The sequence below is a fragment of the Anomaloglossus baeobatrachus genome, chromosome 5, assembly GCF_048569485.1.
Source record: "Anomaloglossus baeobatrachus isolate aAnoBae1 chromosome 5, aAnoBae1.hap1, whole genome shotgun sequence".
In the NCBI taxonomy this organism is placed as follows: Eukaryota; Metazoa; Chordata; class Amphibia; order Anura; family Aromobatidae; genus Anomaloglossus; species Anomaloglossus baeobatrachus.
The window spans coordinates 88,592,026-88,607,086 of NC_134357.1; the positions used below are offsets into that span (position 1 = coordinate 88,592,026).

The 15,061-nt window shown below is 41.2% G+C and overlaps 1 protein-coding gene across 1 annotated transcript in view; it reads left to right on the top strand.

The window, feature by feature from the left end:
• Positions 1-15,061, top strand: part of RHOBTB1 (Rho related BTB domain containing 1) — a 54,718-nt gene that overhangs the window by 26,638 nt on the left and 13,019 nt on the right. The window contains exons 4-7 of the mRNA XM_075348663.1: positions 6,253-6,438; positions 8,410-9,371; positions 11,249-11,367; positions 13,684-13,834. Of these exons, the coding sequence (XP_075204778.1) occupies positions 6,253-6,438; positions 8,410-9,371; positions 11,249-11,367; positions 13,684-13,834 (1,418 nt within the window). The remainder of the gene's footprint in view (positions 1-6,252; positions 6,439-8,409; positions 9,372-11,248; positions 11,368-13,683; positions 13,835-15,061) is intronic.

Here is a 15,061-nt window from a genome sequence, read left to right on the forward strand (position 1 = left end):
AGGCAGTGATTCCTAAGAAATGTATGGGGATGCAGTTTTCCACCCCTCACATTGTTTATATCCAGAAACTGTCACGCCATTTGTCAGACCCCAATAATGTCATGTTGATGGCCTATCTTTGATAGGTCATTAATTGTTTAAACTCAAACAGCCCCTTTTAAGGCATTTGGATATCATAGAGTGATTTTTACTCTCAATCATGACCCTTCATAAAACGAAGTCTCACTCTGGTTGACCTGGCATGCCGATGCAATTCATGGTTGCCCATTTTTTAGAATAACCTGCATCTAAAAACTATATTTCCCCTAAGAAGTCTTTTCAAAGAAGTAATTCACCAAGGGTTCGTGAAGCCAGACCGATGGTCATACATATGGGGGTGGTGGTTGTGCTTTCTTTCTTTCATTTTTCTTCTCCCATAATTGTTCTTTGTCACAATGACTTTCTGCTCCACCTATTCAATTAGTGTCGAGTCCATTCCCTTCCTAATCTTCCATGCTTTGTTCTATGTTACACCATTAGCTCAGTGGAGCATTGACTCATAATTTGGGGTGTTTATGACAATGTTGAGGATTACAGTAGATTAATGGGTGTTTAGCATCTTTTGATGACGGTGGTTGTACGTGAGTGACTACAGCGTCCTGCCATCAGTAGAGAAAGCATGGGAATTAAATAGCCTGGATCAAAAAGCAACTAAATGCACATGCATAGCATTTTCGTAGGGAGATGGCAGAGCAATATAACTTGTGCGTTTTTTATTATGATGGCTCATGATAATATTTACAAGCAAAGGGTACAAAAAAGGTTGGCTTCCTTTATTGCACTTGTCTTTTAAGTACTTTTCTCTGCACTTTCTGGCTTAATCAGTACTTAGCCCTGGGCAAAGTCTTGGATTGAAGTTTTGTTGTTTTTTTTTATTAAAAAAAAGTTATTGGATATCTCCTAGACACTTGGAGCAGTGCCTGGGTTTGATATTTATAGCTTTGGAAGTCTTTTTTATGTTGAGGATAGAAATATGTAGAGCAGTTATATAAAGCACTTTATTTTGTGATTTATTGTGGCTTACATAGTGCTTGTCACAAAACAGAGGACGGATATAACATATGCGTGGAGCAGTGATGGCATGCCACCTTAAAGCTGCTATCCAGTGTTTTTTTTTTTTTTTTTTTTTTTTTTTTTAATTTTTAACTTTTTTTTTATTCTATAACTAGTATCCCAGTGTGTGTGTATATGTGTATATGTGTAATATATATATATATATATATATATATATAAATACACATACACATATATATATATATATATAGATAGTGTGTGTGTATATATATATATATATATATATATATATATATATATATATATATATATATATATATATATATATATATATATTCTATGTATATACAGTATATATGATTTTATATATATATATATAGATATGTATATGTACATACATATATATATATATATATATATATATATATATATATATATATGTGTGTATGTGTGTGTATGTGTGTGTATATATATATATATATATATATATATATATATATATATATATATATATATATATATATATATATATATATATAATATTATAATAATAATTTTGTTCCTTTTTATATAGCGCTATTAATTCCACAGCGCTTTACATACATTGGCAACAAATAAATATAATATATATTCCAGTTATTATTATCATATTTGTTCCTTTCTATCTGAAAATTCAAGTATTTCTACTTTTCAATTGGATCATGTCATCTCATGGTGACCTTTTATGCCGGCTGTCAGCAGAAGATTCCTGAAATGATATTGCTCGAACTGTAATATAAACATTCTTCATTAGGAAGGACAAACTCCAATCACACTTACTGATGATGATTACACAGCTCCTATTACATGGTTACAATGCAAGAGATGACAATTCAGCCTTCTGACTTATATAAATCTATTTTAGAAGAATATAGAGGAGAGTATTATTTATAGTGCCCCACAGCAAGCAGAGATGGTACTGGCTCTAGCTGCCCACATAATGATGTGCTAATGCATCATGTGATTTATAACAGAGCCTATAGGAATAAAATGCAGAGTGAAATCTGAGAATGAAAATGAAGGATAAAAGAAAAGAGACTGAACTGCAGGGAAGTATGCTATATTAATTCAGGAGACCGGTGCAGAATGGGAATGTATATTTCCACTGGTCCTGTCAATCTTGTTGGCTTTTCATACAGTGACAGGGTTGGACATATCATTGGTGTAACCTGTGCAGCCGTACAGGGGTCCGAGAGGTAAGGGGGCCCATTACCACCTCCAAAGCTAGTGGAATTGTGCATTATGATGAGATTTTGGACAGCCAAGGGCTTATACAATGTTCTTGCACAGTGATCATATGCTGACCCTTTGCAGATGACACACAAGACTGCCGATGCCTGTGACCTACTGCTCTGGTCACATGCGCATGGTCGGTATATCATCACTGTAGGACAAGTCAACAAGATCAGCCGGACCACTGCAACAACTGCGCTGGAGCAGCAGGGGTGTTCTTGCCCAATATAGTCCTAGAATTCTGTATTCTACAGCTCTCAAAGAAGAGGTAGAATCCTAAAACCAGATATTCAACCATAATATTTTATAGCTTATATTTCAGAAATTAGTTGAGACATAAAGGATCTTTAAAAAAAAAAAAAGAAAGGTGACCTAAAGTACAATAGTTTTGTAGTTCACCTTCGCTAAAACTGCAGAATGAGAATTATAAAGTAGGAGCCTAAACAGATTGCTTTTTTTGTTTAGGAGTCCTAATCAAATTGCCATCCTTCCTTGTATGACATATGTATACATATACTTGTAATCTTAACAAAAAAAACCCCACTGATTGCACATCCTACCTTTTTAATGTGAACAGATGCACACAGAACATGAAACCTAGTAACGAAAAGGAGACAGTTGCACTCTATAGTGCTAAGATGTGTGTATCTATGAATGTGGGAATATAGACATGCATTAATACTATGAAAAACGTGAAAATTGAAATACTTAGCACACAAAGATGGCCAGTTTTATGTGAGCCCAACAGCCTACGGCAAGATGACCTCATTTTGTTGGGTCCCTATCAAACTAATGCCTCTCTTTGGGTTAAAAAAAGCCTTATATTTATGGGTGGACAGGAACCTGCAAATGGAGAATTTAAATCGCCTGAGGCTGAAGAGCAGGAGTGCTCAATCAGAAGGCATAAGCCTGTAATCTTAAGAAAAATACTAATGGCACATCCTATCTTTCTAATGTGAACAGGTGCAAACTGAACATGAAACATAGTAACAAAAAGGAGACAGTTGCACTCTGTAGTGCTAAAATGTGTATCAATGAATATGGGAACATAATGCATGTCTATGTTATGAAAAACATGTAAAAAGTGAAATACTTGGCACACAAAAATGGCCAGATTTATGTGAGCCCAACAGCCAACGGCGAGGTTACCTCTTTTTGTTGGGTCCCTGCCTACTCCAATGCCTCTCTTTGGGTTAAAAAAAATACAATTTTTGGGTGGATAGGAACTTGCAAATGGAGAATTAAAATTGCCTGAGTCCTTATCTCAATTTTTACATGTTTTTCATAGCAGTAATGCATGTCTATGCACCCCATATTCATTGTTCCACATATCTTAGCACTATAGAGTGCAATTGTCTCCTTTTTGTGACTATACAGTTCTTAATCAGTAAGTAGGGCCCCTCCCTAGAGCCCAAGCATAGAAATTATAGTGATTTCAATGAATAAAATACAAGCTCTGAGTCTTTTTCCGCAAACCAAATATTAGTCTCATCTTCTCCTCCCTTTTAACCTACTGCCTCAGATCTGATTACATGTACAACCTTCACTTTAATCACTTTATAGTGAAAATCATTGTCCCAGATTTTTTTTTCTTATATTTTGCAACTTAAACTAGATTCTATGACGATAAAGCAGTTAAATGCTTTCAGCCATGAATGAATGGTTTGTGTTACTGATCCCAACTCCCTATAATTACTATTGTAGAGGATGAAATGACGTAGATTCTTAGCAATGGGCTGTGGAGATCAGCACTTATGTTCTGGCGGAGGTCATGTGATATGCGCTGGTAATGAGCAAGCTTACCACACCGCCCAGCCGAGAACAGAGCTTGTGTTAATCGCCTAAATCATATTCAATGGGGAGGCTACTCTATAGCGGGTGGAGGGTGGGGATCCGCTTTGTAGCCATATTAATTTTCTGAACATCCATTTAGGTAACAAATCATTTGTAATCATCAGTCATTTCATTATTTAATTTAAAAGGCTAATTATTGCTGTAAAGACCTGTAATTAGTTAGGTGGTGCCCTTTTAGCAGGCGACCCAAGCAGTGAGACTTTAGATATTTTATATTTTGCCTAAATATACACTTTTTTTTTATTTTTTTTATTTTTTTTTTTATTCTAACAAGAATAAACCTGCAGTGTTAGTATATTAGCATAGTATTTTTAGAAACTGTGTCTGGCGTGATCTTCATGCCATTCTGTTGAGATCTAGAAAAAGAACATGAAGGTGTACGATCACGAGGCGATTAGTTCTTCGATGTGTTGTTTATGTGTTAACTCATACAGTATTGGAGTGAGAACCTGATTAAAATAAAAACTGTGTTACTGTTACTGACTACAGCTTGCCTGTAGTGGAAGCCGAGAATAGCTCCAAATGACTTTATTTTATATATGTAATTCCGTGTAGGAATATGGCACATATTTTTTTATTTTTATACAAGATGTTATGTGCAAAAGTTAGGGGTACTTTACACGTTGCGACATCGCTATCGAAATATCGTCGGGGTCACGTCTTTAGTGACGCACATCCGGCGCCATTAGCGACATCGCAGCGTGTGACACTAATGAGCAACGATCAACGAGCGCAAAAACGTGAAAAATCGTTGCTCGTTGACACGTCGTTAATTTCCTTAATATCATTGCTGCTGCAGGTATGATGTTGCTTGGCGTTCCTGCGGCAGCACACATCACTATGTGTGACACCGCAGGAACGACGAACATCTCCTTACCTGCGTCCACCGGCAATGCGGAAGGAAGGAGGTGGGCGGCATGTTCCGGCCACTCATCTCCACCCCTCCTCTGCTATTGGACGGCTGCTGTGTGACATCGCTGTGACGCCTCACGAACCGCCCCCATCAAAAGGAGGCGGATCGCCGGCCAGAGCGACATCGCAGGGAAGGTAAGTCCGTGTGATGGGTGTTAGCGATGTGCGCTACAGGCAGCAATTTGCCAGTGTCACACAACTGACGGGGGCGGGTACGCTCGCTAGCGATATCGGTACCGATATCGCAGCGTGTAAAGTACCCTTAAGGCTGGGTACTAAACGGAAAAGTATGTATAGTGTCAGGAATGACCACGTAAACCATTTTAGTAATGCTAGGAGAAATCATTATTATATAGACGTGGTCTTTGAAAAAACCTCATTTTAATGTAAGACAACAGGTCCAGCTTCTTTACCCCTGGCGGAAGTCTGGAAACTATCCCCAGGTAGACCTAATATAGCATTGGTTGATAGCTATTTAAAGGGGTGGTTCACTAATTTTTCCAAGCCATATTAATATAATGTTGAGAAACAAGGCTTCTCTCAAATACCTTGTGTTGCCAATTGTGCCTGTGAGTGGTGCTATTGCGGTTCGCTCATCCCCTTCTCATGACTCCTGGGCTCCGTGACCTCTGATGTCCGATGATGTCACGTCAACTTCCAGTTGACCTGACATCACCAAGGCCGGCCCCAGTCTCCGTGAGTGACTGGGCTGTGGATGGAGTATCACCACTCAGCACAGCCCAGCATCGCTCCTTCTTGCGGCACTCTACAGTGAAGGGAGATGCTAGGCTGTGACGAGTGGTGAAACTTCGCCCACAGCCCAATCACTCAAGCCGCAGTGATGTCAGGTCATCTTACAAATTAATTCTATATTACCGTACTTCTTTGTCAAGCATCTACAAGGCAGAAATAGATACATCCTTTCCAAAGGAGAAGTGACAGTTCTTTCTGCCTCTGTCTTCTAAGTAACTGCTGGAACCTTGCTGGTAAAAGATTGGTCTGTTTTCCAGAAAGGTTCCATCGGTTACTGAGAAGGGACTCTTGGGCTTTGTTCACCTGCTGACTAGATAAAAAATGTTTTTTGTTGATAGTAACATTTGTCATTGATTGTAAGAATATGCAGTCTTTACATTTCTAAATCTATGGTGCTTTCTTTTTCAGATCCGATGTTGTTGTCCTATGTTTCTCAATTGCAAATCCAAATTCCTTAAACCATGTGAAAACAATGTGGGCTCAGGAGATCAAGCATTTTTGCCCCCGTACACCTGTCATTCTTGTTGGCTGCCAGCTGGACCTGCGTTATGCCGATCTTGAAGCTGTTAACAGGGCAAGGCGGCCATTAGCCAGGTAAGCTATACACTTATCTTAGCTCATTGTTAAAGCGATGATCTAGACCATAAGTAATAATCAGCTGGTAAGGATTTCTAATTTCTCTTAAACGTAACGCATCAATAAAAATAACTATTGATTAAAGAGGTGGTTCACTACTCTGCAGTAGTAGCCACATATCTGTAAAACTGATAGGGAAGGCTGTTTCTAAATGCCTTGTTCAGCCAATTCTGCCTTTTGATCGGCGCTATTGCAGTCCTCTCATCCCCATGAAGTGACCCCGGGAAACCTCTGGCATCCGTTGATGTCATGTCAACTTCCAGTTGACCTGACTCCACCGAGCCTGGCCCCAGTCTGCCTGAGTGACTGGGCTATGGGCGGTGTTTTGCCGCTCATCACAGCCCAGCATCCCTCCTGCTTGCGGCGCTCAACAGCAAAGGAGAGAGTGCGCAACATTCTGGGCTGTGATGAGCGGTGAAACGCAGCCCACAGCCCAGTCACTCAAGAAGACTGGGGTCGGGCTTGGTGATGTCCAGTCAATTGGAATTTGACGTGACCTCACCGGATGTCAAAGGTCATAGAGCCCCGGGGGTCACTTCATGGTGATAAGTGGAGCACAATAGCATCGCTCAAAGGCAGAATTGGCTGAACAAGGTATTTATAAGAAGCCTTCCCTATCAGTTTTACAGAGATGTGGTCACAATTGCAGAGTAGTGAACCCACCCCTTTAAACCAAATGTTTTTGTTTTGTTTTTTTTAAAGTTTTTAAAATAATTTAATTTCTGATATTGCTATCTATATTTAACAAACCCTGAAATCTTTCCATTTCACGCTGGCCACTAAGCCTAATATAAGGCTTGTTATCATTACAGACAGGATTACATCAGATAACATAAATATATATCAATACATTCACAATACCGGATAGTCACAGCTCCCCTCCTCCCTGAATAATATTTGCCTAGAAGTCAATGAGCCAGAGCTTGTTTACTGCTGTCTATGGTCCATGTAGATGCTATAAAGAATGTGTAAATGCTGTTTTCTAGAGAAGAGTAAAAAGATTCAGATTACACTGGTTTGGCTTTCACGTCGGTACTCTGTTACAAGCAGACCAAATAAGTATGAACATCCTCGGCCAACACTCAAATGTTGACATCCTGGGCGCCTCTTGGGATTACTTGGCTTCTTCGATGTCATGACGTGCGTCGCACCATGATATTGTGACATTGCTGAGGCCAAATAATTGCAAGAGACACCCATAATGGTGGCAATTAAGTGCTTGCCGAGGAAATTCACACTGCCTTGATCTGGCTGCCAGGGAGTAATGATCAGTATTGGGGCTTTACGAGTCCTTGTTTCCGGTATGTATAGCATCCAATTTTTTTTTCACTGATCCTACGCATAGTCATTATACCCTATGGTGCTGCTCACATGTCCAGGTTTTTGCATGGACCGTCTGTCTGTGCAAACTACAAGGAGACATGTCCGACAAGGGACAATACAAATCTATGGGTCCGTATAAAAAACAACTACAACACATGGAAGGCATTCACATGCTGTAGGTGTTTATCTTTGCAAAGTATAGGAGATGCTTAATCATTTCATTCTTTCTTTCTTTATCTAAACCGGAGAAAATGCTGATTACCCAATAAACTAGCAAAATTGTGCAGTTGTAGAGATCATCATTCATCGCGGTGTAGGACTCGAACTGCCGGGAGCATGTCAGCTTGTGCACACTGAGCCATCTGTTACAGGTCACTCAGTGCACATCGTTTACTGCAGTCTGCCTCTGTAAGCAGGTTATTAAATGACTGCCGATCAGTATATGTTAATCGATTTGTGGTCAGTTAGTGCTGCATGTCGGGCCATATAAACAGATCCCAAGAAAAGTAATGCTTCAGAAAAATGTCAATTGTGATTAACGTTGGAAAGTTCAGGAGAGGAGTTTTCTATTACTACATTCATTATTATGTTTCATTTCCATTACAGACCAATAAAAAGAGGAGACATTTTACCACCAGAAAGAGGAAGAGAAGTTGCAAAGGAACTTGGGATCCCATATTATGAAACCAGTGTGTTTGACCAATTTGGGATAAAGGATGTGTTTGACAATGCAATCAGGGCTGCCTTGATCTCCAGGAGACATCTTCAGTTTTGGAAGTCCCATCTAAAGAGAGTCCAGAGACCATTGCTACAAGCTCCATTCCTTCCCCCTAAATCCCCACCGCCAGTTATAAAGATACCTGATTCCAGTGAATCTAACATTAATGATGCTGGGGACCTACTGGACAATCCTTTGTGTGCAGATGTCATGTTTGTCCTACAGGACCAAAAACAGATCTTTGCTCATAAAATTTACCTAGCTACCTCCTCTTCAAAATTTTATGACCTTTTTTTAATGGAACATGAAGAGTCTCAGAACCCAGTGGAAAGGTTCTGCAAGAAGGAAAAACCTACAAAAGATTTGTTATTGCGGACATTAAGCCTCGATACAGACGAGGATACCGATGGAGCTTCCTTGAAACCATCAAATGCCTGTCTCCGGATTTCAAAAAGCGATGATACCTTACTAACTTCAGATTGTGACGAGGAAGGTTATGTTGCTTTATCGTCTTGGAGCAAAGGCTTTCATAGTATGCACCAAGAACTGATGGTCAACCCAGTCTCTAATAGGACTTGTTCGATGACTGTGATCCGGATGGACTCCTCTGTTCAATATGGGCCTTTTAAAACTGTATTACGCTTTCTGTACACAGGACAGCTAGATGAAAATGAAAAAGGTTTGATGCGAGTAGCACAAATTGCTGAAATTCTAGAAGTGTTTGATTTGCGAATGATGGTAGAGAACATCACAAACAAAGAAGCCTTTATGAACCAGGAGATTACAAAAGCGTTTCACGTCAGGAAAGCAAATCGAATCAAAGAATGTCTTTCCAAGTCTACCTTTTCTGGTGAGCAGATTCTCTTTTGATTAGATTTCCATTCATCCGTGCCTTCTGCTAAAACATCTCTTCAAGCACTGTAATTGTAGATCTGGTACATGTGCAGGTCACTTTTACAGGCCCTTGCTGCACTGATGACACCATTCCGGCTCGGTCACTTCTTCCACCCCATTCTTTTCTCAAATCTGCTTAGAATTTATCTTGAAACTGCAAATCCCTTTTCTCCAGAGTATTTTAATTAACTTTTGAGGCATATTCTCATAGGTCTTTAACATTAAAGTCATTAACTAAAGAAAGAACAAAAGTCTTAGGGAAACCACTACACATTGAAGTGTCTAGTTGCAATTTCTGTTTGCAGTTTCTAGTCTTAAATCTCCCCTACAAATAGTAAATTATATGATGACCAATGTTAGAAGACTATTGGTAAAATATAACCTATATATCTTATCTTAAACTTCATATATAACTATTTCCTATTGTATACCAATTGTCAGACTTACTCTCTTTGTGAGAGTGAATTAAAGGGGTTGTCCACTACTTTTACATAGATGGCCTATCCTTGGGATAGGTCATCAATGTCTGATCGGCTGGGGTCCGACACCCCGCACCCTTGCCGATCAGTTGTTCTCGGTCCCCATGGTGGCAACAGGCAGTTGGAAATGTTCAGTTCCGGAATTGCTCCATCTTCTGCACATCCGCCTCCCACTCTAATCAATAGGAGGCAGATGTGTAGTACCCGACTGCAGCCAGTATCTCTGAAACTGAACATTTCCAGCTGCTTGCTGTGACCACCAGCACCGAGAACAGCTGATATTCGAGGGTGCGGCGTGTCGAACCCCGGTTGATCAGACATTGATGACCTATCCTAAGGATAGGCTATCAATGTAAAACTAGTGGACAACCTCTTTAAGAGGCTAGCCAGAAAGCCAATGGAAATTCAGAATATTTTCACTCCATCTGATCCTGTATCTGGTCTTACTTAGCCAACTTATAGGTTGGTTTGCATTGTGCATGACATGGGAACTAATTGAATATACACAGACAATGGAGAAGATGGAGAAATCGGATCACAGTGACGATACTCGGCTCACGCTCCCAGCAGAGTTTGCACCGAGTGTCATTAGCATAATCCATCCAATTCTCTCACATGAGAGAACATACGCCTGTGTGAGCAAACCCAAAATCTGCTGAATCTCCAATACATATCAAATATCAGCTTAACCCAAAATGCAGTAGAGAGAGTGGAACACAAACCTTCTCCCCCCTGACGTCACGTATCTTAGTAGGCTTGGAACACCTCAGCATACAGTAGATAGTTCCTGGTCACATCAATATCAATTGTCTTTTTACTAGTTTGTGTATGATCACCTTTAAATGATCTATGTCTGAATTCTCAATCTCTCCAGGCCAATCAGACGAGTAGAATAAGTTGATTAGCATGTAGTACATGCCTATGAACAGGCTGGAGTGGGGGCGCTGTTCTGTGTAATTTGCCCTACTGTACACCCTCATTATCTACAAGGCATTACTGCGCCATGCTATTATAGGTCTATGGTACTATCTAGCAGTTTGGTAAATATGTGACGTGTCCAGTAAAAGCTGCTGTACAGTTCCGTCCATTATATATAGAACAGTCCTTCCTTCTCTAGGATATAGTGCTAAGAATAGCAGTTTCCATTTGCGTGCTAATTATGAAAGGCATAAACAAGAGCCGCTGATTTTCTGACACCTCTCGGGGCTTCTGCTCACTTTCATTAATGCCCAGGAGCGTTGTGAAATGATAACGCGGTCCCTCCGCCTTTGCTCCTATTCTGACGCCGTTCCCTGTGTTCCTGGAAGCCGTGCCGCTACCGGCTTAGTGATCATGTTTCTATATTTGGTTCCAGATGTGACATTTAAATTGGATGATGGAAGCATCAATGCCCATAAGCCGCTTCTAATCTGTAGCTGTGAATGGATGGCTGCAATGTTTGGAGGTTCATTTGTGGAAAGTGCGAATAATGAGGTATATACATTTATTAGGGGGTTTTCTAGCTCATTTTCCATATAAGAGCCTTTTGCTTGTTGCCCCCCTGGACTGTGTCTTCATTGCATTATTAAACTGTAACTTGCAGCCGCAAAGTTTGTAATCCTAACAAAAGGAAAAACAAATATGGGCCCCAATTATAAAAGTGCTCAGAAGGTCATAAAAAGGCCATAAACTAACATGGAAACCACTTTTCAGCCTGTAGTGAGAAAATACATAGGAGTTGGCATCAGATCTACATATTATAAGTAATATGTTATCTTATAGCAGGGACCCTCACGATCATGAATAAGGGGGTCCACCACCTGAATGGTGTGTGCGGCTGTTCCACTCAATATCTATAGACTAACAAAGATAGACCAGTGCCGTAGTTGCCTTCTCTGTCAGTACTGTAGACGTTGTGCAAGCAACTCCATTAAAGGGATTGCTAACTAGTTAGCATTACTGGCCACATCGATATAACATTGAGAAACTAGACCTCTCTGAAATACCTTGTGTTGTCCGCTCACCCGCATCACGTGACCCCCCAGGCTCTGTGACCTTTGATGTCCGGTGATGTCTTGTCAACTTTCCAGTTGACCTGACATCACCGAGGTGGGACCCAGGTCTCCGTGAGTGACTGGGCTGTGGCTGGCGTTTCAGCGCTCGTCACAGCTCAGCATCACCCTGCTCTTTCACTGTAGTGCGCCGTAAGCAGGAGCGATGCTGGGCTGTGACGAGCAGTGAAACGCTACCCACACCCCAGTCACTCATGGAGAATGAGGTCAGCCGTGGTAATGTCAGGTCAACTGGAAGTTGACATGACATCACTGGACATCAGGGGTCACGGAGCCCAGGAGGTCACTGCATGGGAATGAGTGGACCGTAATAGCGCCTGTCACAAACAATATTGCCAACACAAGGTATTTGAGAGAAGTCTTGTTTCTCAACATTATATCGATGTGGCTTTGAAAGCTAAATAGTGAACCACCTCTTTAATATGGGGGACACATGATTAGTGAGGGGTCCAGCGGTGGGACCTCTACCAATCAAACACTTTTCACCGGTCTCCATTTTGGAGTATCTAATTTAATAAATGTATATATATTCTGCACCAACATGTAATACTATACATGCAGGAAAATTATGGCATCTGCCACGGGGCCCATGGATATATAGGGTCAGCCCTTTGGCTATTGCATAGTGGGAGTCTGTTCATGACGCCTCTGAATTTTTAGCAACTAATAGTTAAAGGAATTGACCCAAGGATTTTACAGAAGGGGCAGAGGAGGAATCAAACATTGGAGCCCTATGAGACCTGTTCTCAAAATGACTGTTCAAACCAAGCACAGTGGTGCACATTTGATGTGGCCGCGCAATTAACACCTACTTTGTTTTCCATCTGTCACCTATGTTTTCATCATCGTTTTAAAGGGAATCTGTCACCACTTTGACCTTTTTAAACTGTTAATATGGGTATACAGGTTATAGAATGCGGAAAATGTCACACCTGCCTGCCTCGTATCAGATGCCTTGTTGTGGAAAAATCATCTTTTATCACTTTATGTAAATGAGCTCTTCCAGGCTATGGGGCAGATGCTGCCTGGAAGATAACTCCACCTCTAGAGATGATTTTGAATAGAAGGGGCGTTACCAGTGTGACCCAAGTAACTGACACAGAGCAGGAGAAATGGAATATGACTTCTTTTAAACACACATTTTGTAGCTTTCTGAGCTCTGCTTCATTGCAACAATATTGCAGCACAGTCTGCCTGTGAGATCCAGACTGAAGCTGAGAGGAACCTGCAAAAGGGTCAGTTATACGCACATATCACTGGAAATGCCCCTTTTATTTAAAATAATCTCTGGAGGCAGAGTTATCTTCCAGGCAGCATCCGCCCCATAGCCTGGAAGAGCTAATTTACATAAAGGGATAAAAAATAATATTTCAATAACAAGCCATCTAATATGAGACCTAAAGGGATGGCTTTTTTAGCATTCTATAACCTGTATGCCCATATTAACAGTTTAAAAGGGTCCAAATGGTGACAGATTCCCTTTAAGTCCAAAGTTGTTCGTTAAGGGAGAATGAGACCGAGATAGATGCACAATATGTGGGTGTGAAGGTACAGTGAATTGTTGGGCTATGCCAAGGGTGCACCGAGCGCCTGTGCTTGGTTTGGACAGTCAGGGTGTGCTGACAGGCTCGCATTAAAGTAACAAGAGACACTAGATCTCTGAGAGAGGCATATTATTATTGGCATCATTTATACTGGTCAGATGGTTACTTATTGATAATTCTGTGTTTGTTTGCAGATCATCCTACCTAATGTAAGCAAATCTTCAATGCAATCTGTGTTAGACTATCTCTACACCAAGCTGCTGTCGTGCTCATCGGACATGGACCCGCTGGAGCTCATTGCACTGGCAAACAGAATCTGCCTTCCACGTTTGGTGTCTCTCACTGGTAAGAGGTGGCACGCTGCGTGTAATCGGGGATCGGGATTGCCTGTGCCGCCCTTCTTAACTGCATTTCCCATATGTACAGTCACACTGCATATAATCAGGGTGTGGGTTTACCTTGGCTGCATTCGAAAGGCCCCGTTACACGCAACGACATCGCTAAAGAGATGTCGTTGGGGTCAAGGATTCTGTGACGCACATCTGGCCTCGTTAGCGACGTCGTTGCGTGTGACACCAACGAGCGACCGTTAACGATGGAAAATACCTAATCGTCCATCGTAGACACGTCGTTCCTTTTCAAAAAATCGTGGCTGGTTCAGGACGCAGGTTGTCCGTCGTTTCCGAGGCAGCACACATCGCTACGTGTGACACCTTGGGAACGACGAACTACAGCTTACCTGCGGCCGCCGGCAATGCTGAAGGAAGGAGGTGGGCGGGATGTTATGGCAGCTCATCTCCGCCCCTCCGCTTTTATTGGGCAGCCACTTAGTGACGCCGCTGTGACGCCGCACGAACCTCCCCCTTAGAAAGGAGGCGGTTTGCCGGCACCAGCGACGTCGTTCAGCAGTTAAGACCGTGTGACGGGTCTGAGCGATGTTGTGCGCCACGGGCAGCGATTTTGCCCGTGACGCACAACCGACGGGGGCGGGTATGCACGCTAGCGATATCGCTGCGTGTAACGAGGCCTTTAGGCTCAGTTCACATGTCCAATAATTATCCATTAGAACGGATTCTGCAGAGATCTGTTAGCAAAAAAGTTCTGTTAACAAACTTTCATCCGTTGTTAAATAACTGATGTCTACCAGATCCATTTTTTTTTTTTTTTTTTTTTTTTAACATTGGAGTTTATGGAAAACAGATCTACGGTATTAACAGATTGCTATTTAGCCATCTGTTTTACTTGTATTTGTAATGGATCCATTTTATCTTACAGGATCCATTTCAAATGAATGATAAATAGCAATCCGTTAACTGATCCGTTCTCCAAAGTTTTTTAAAAATATGGATCTGGCAGACATCAGTTATTTAACAATGGCTAAAGTTGTGTTGGGAGAACTTTTTTGCCAATGGATCTCTACAAGATCTGTTCGAACGGATGATTACTGGACATGTGGACGCCACCTTAGCTGCTTTTCCCTTATGTACAGTAGTACTATGTTTCAATAATAGGCTGTAGGAATGCAATGCAGGAAAGTAAAATATTATAGGGGTTGTGGATAACGTATCCTTG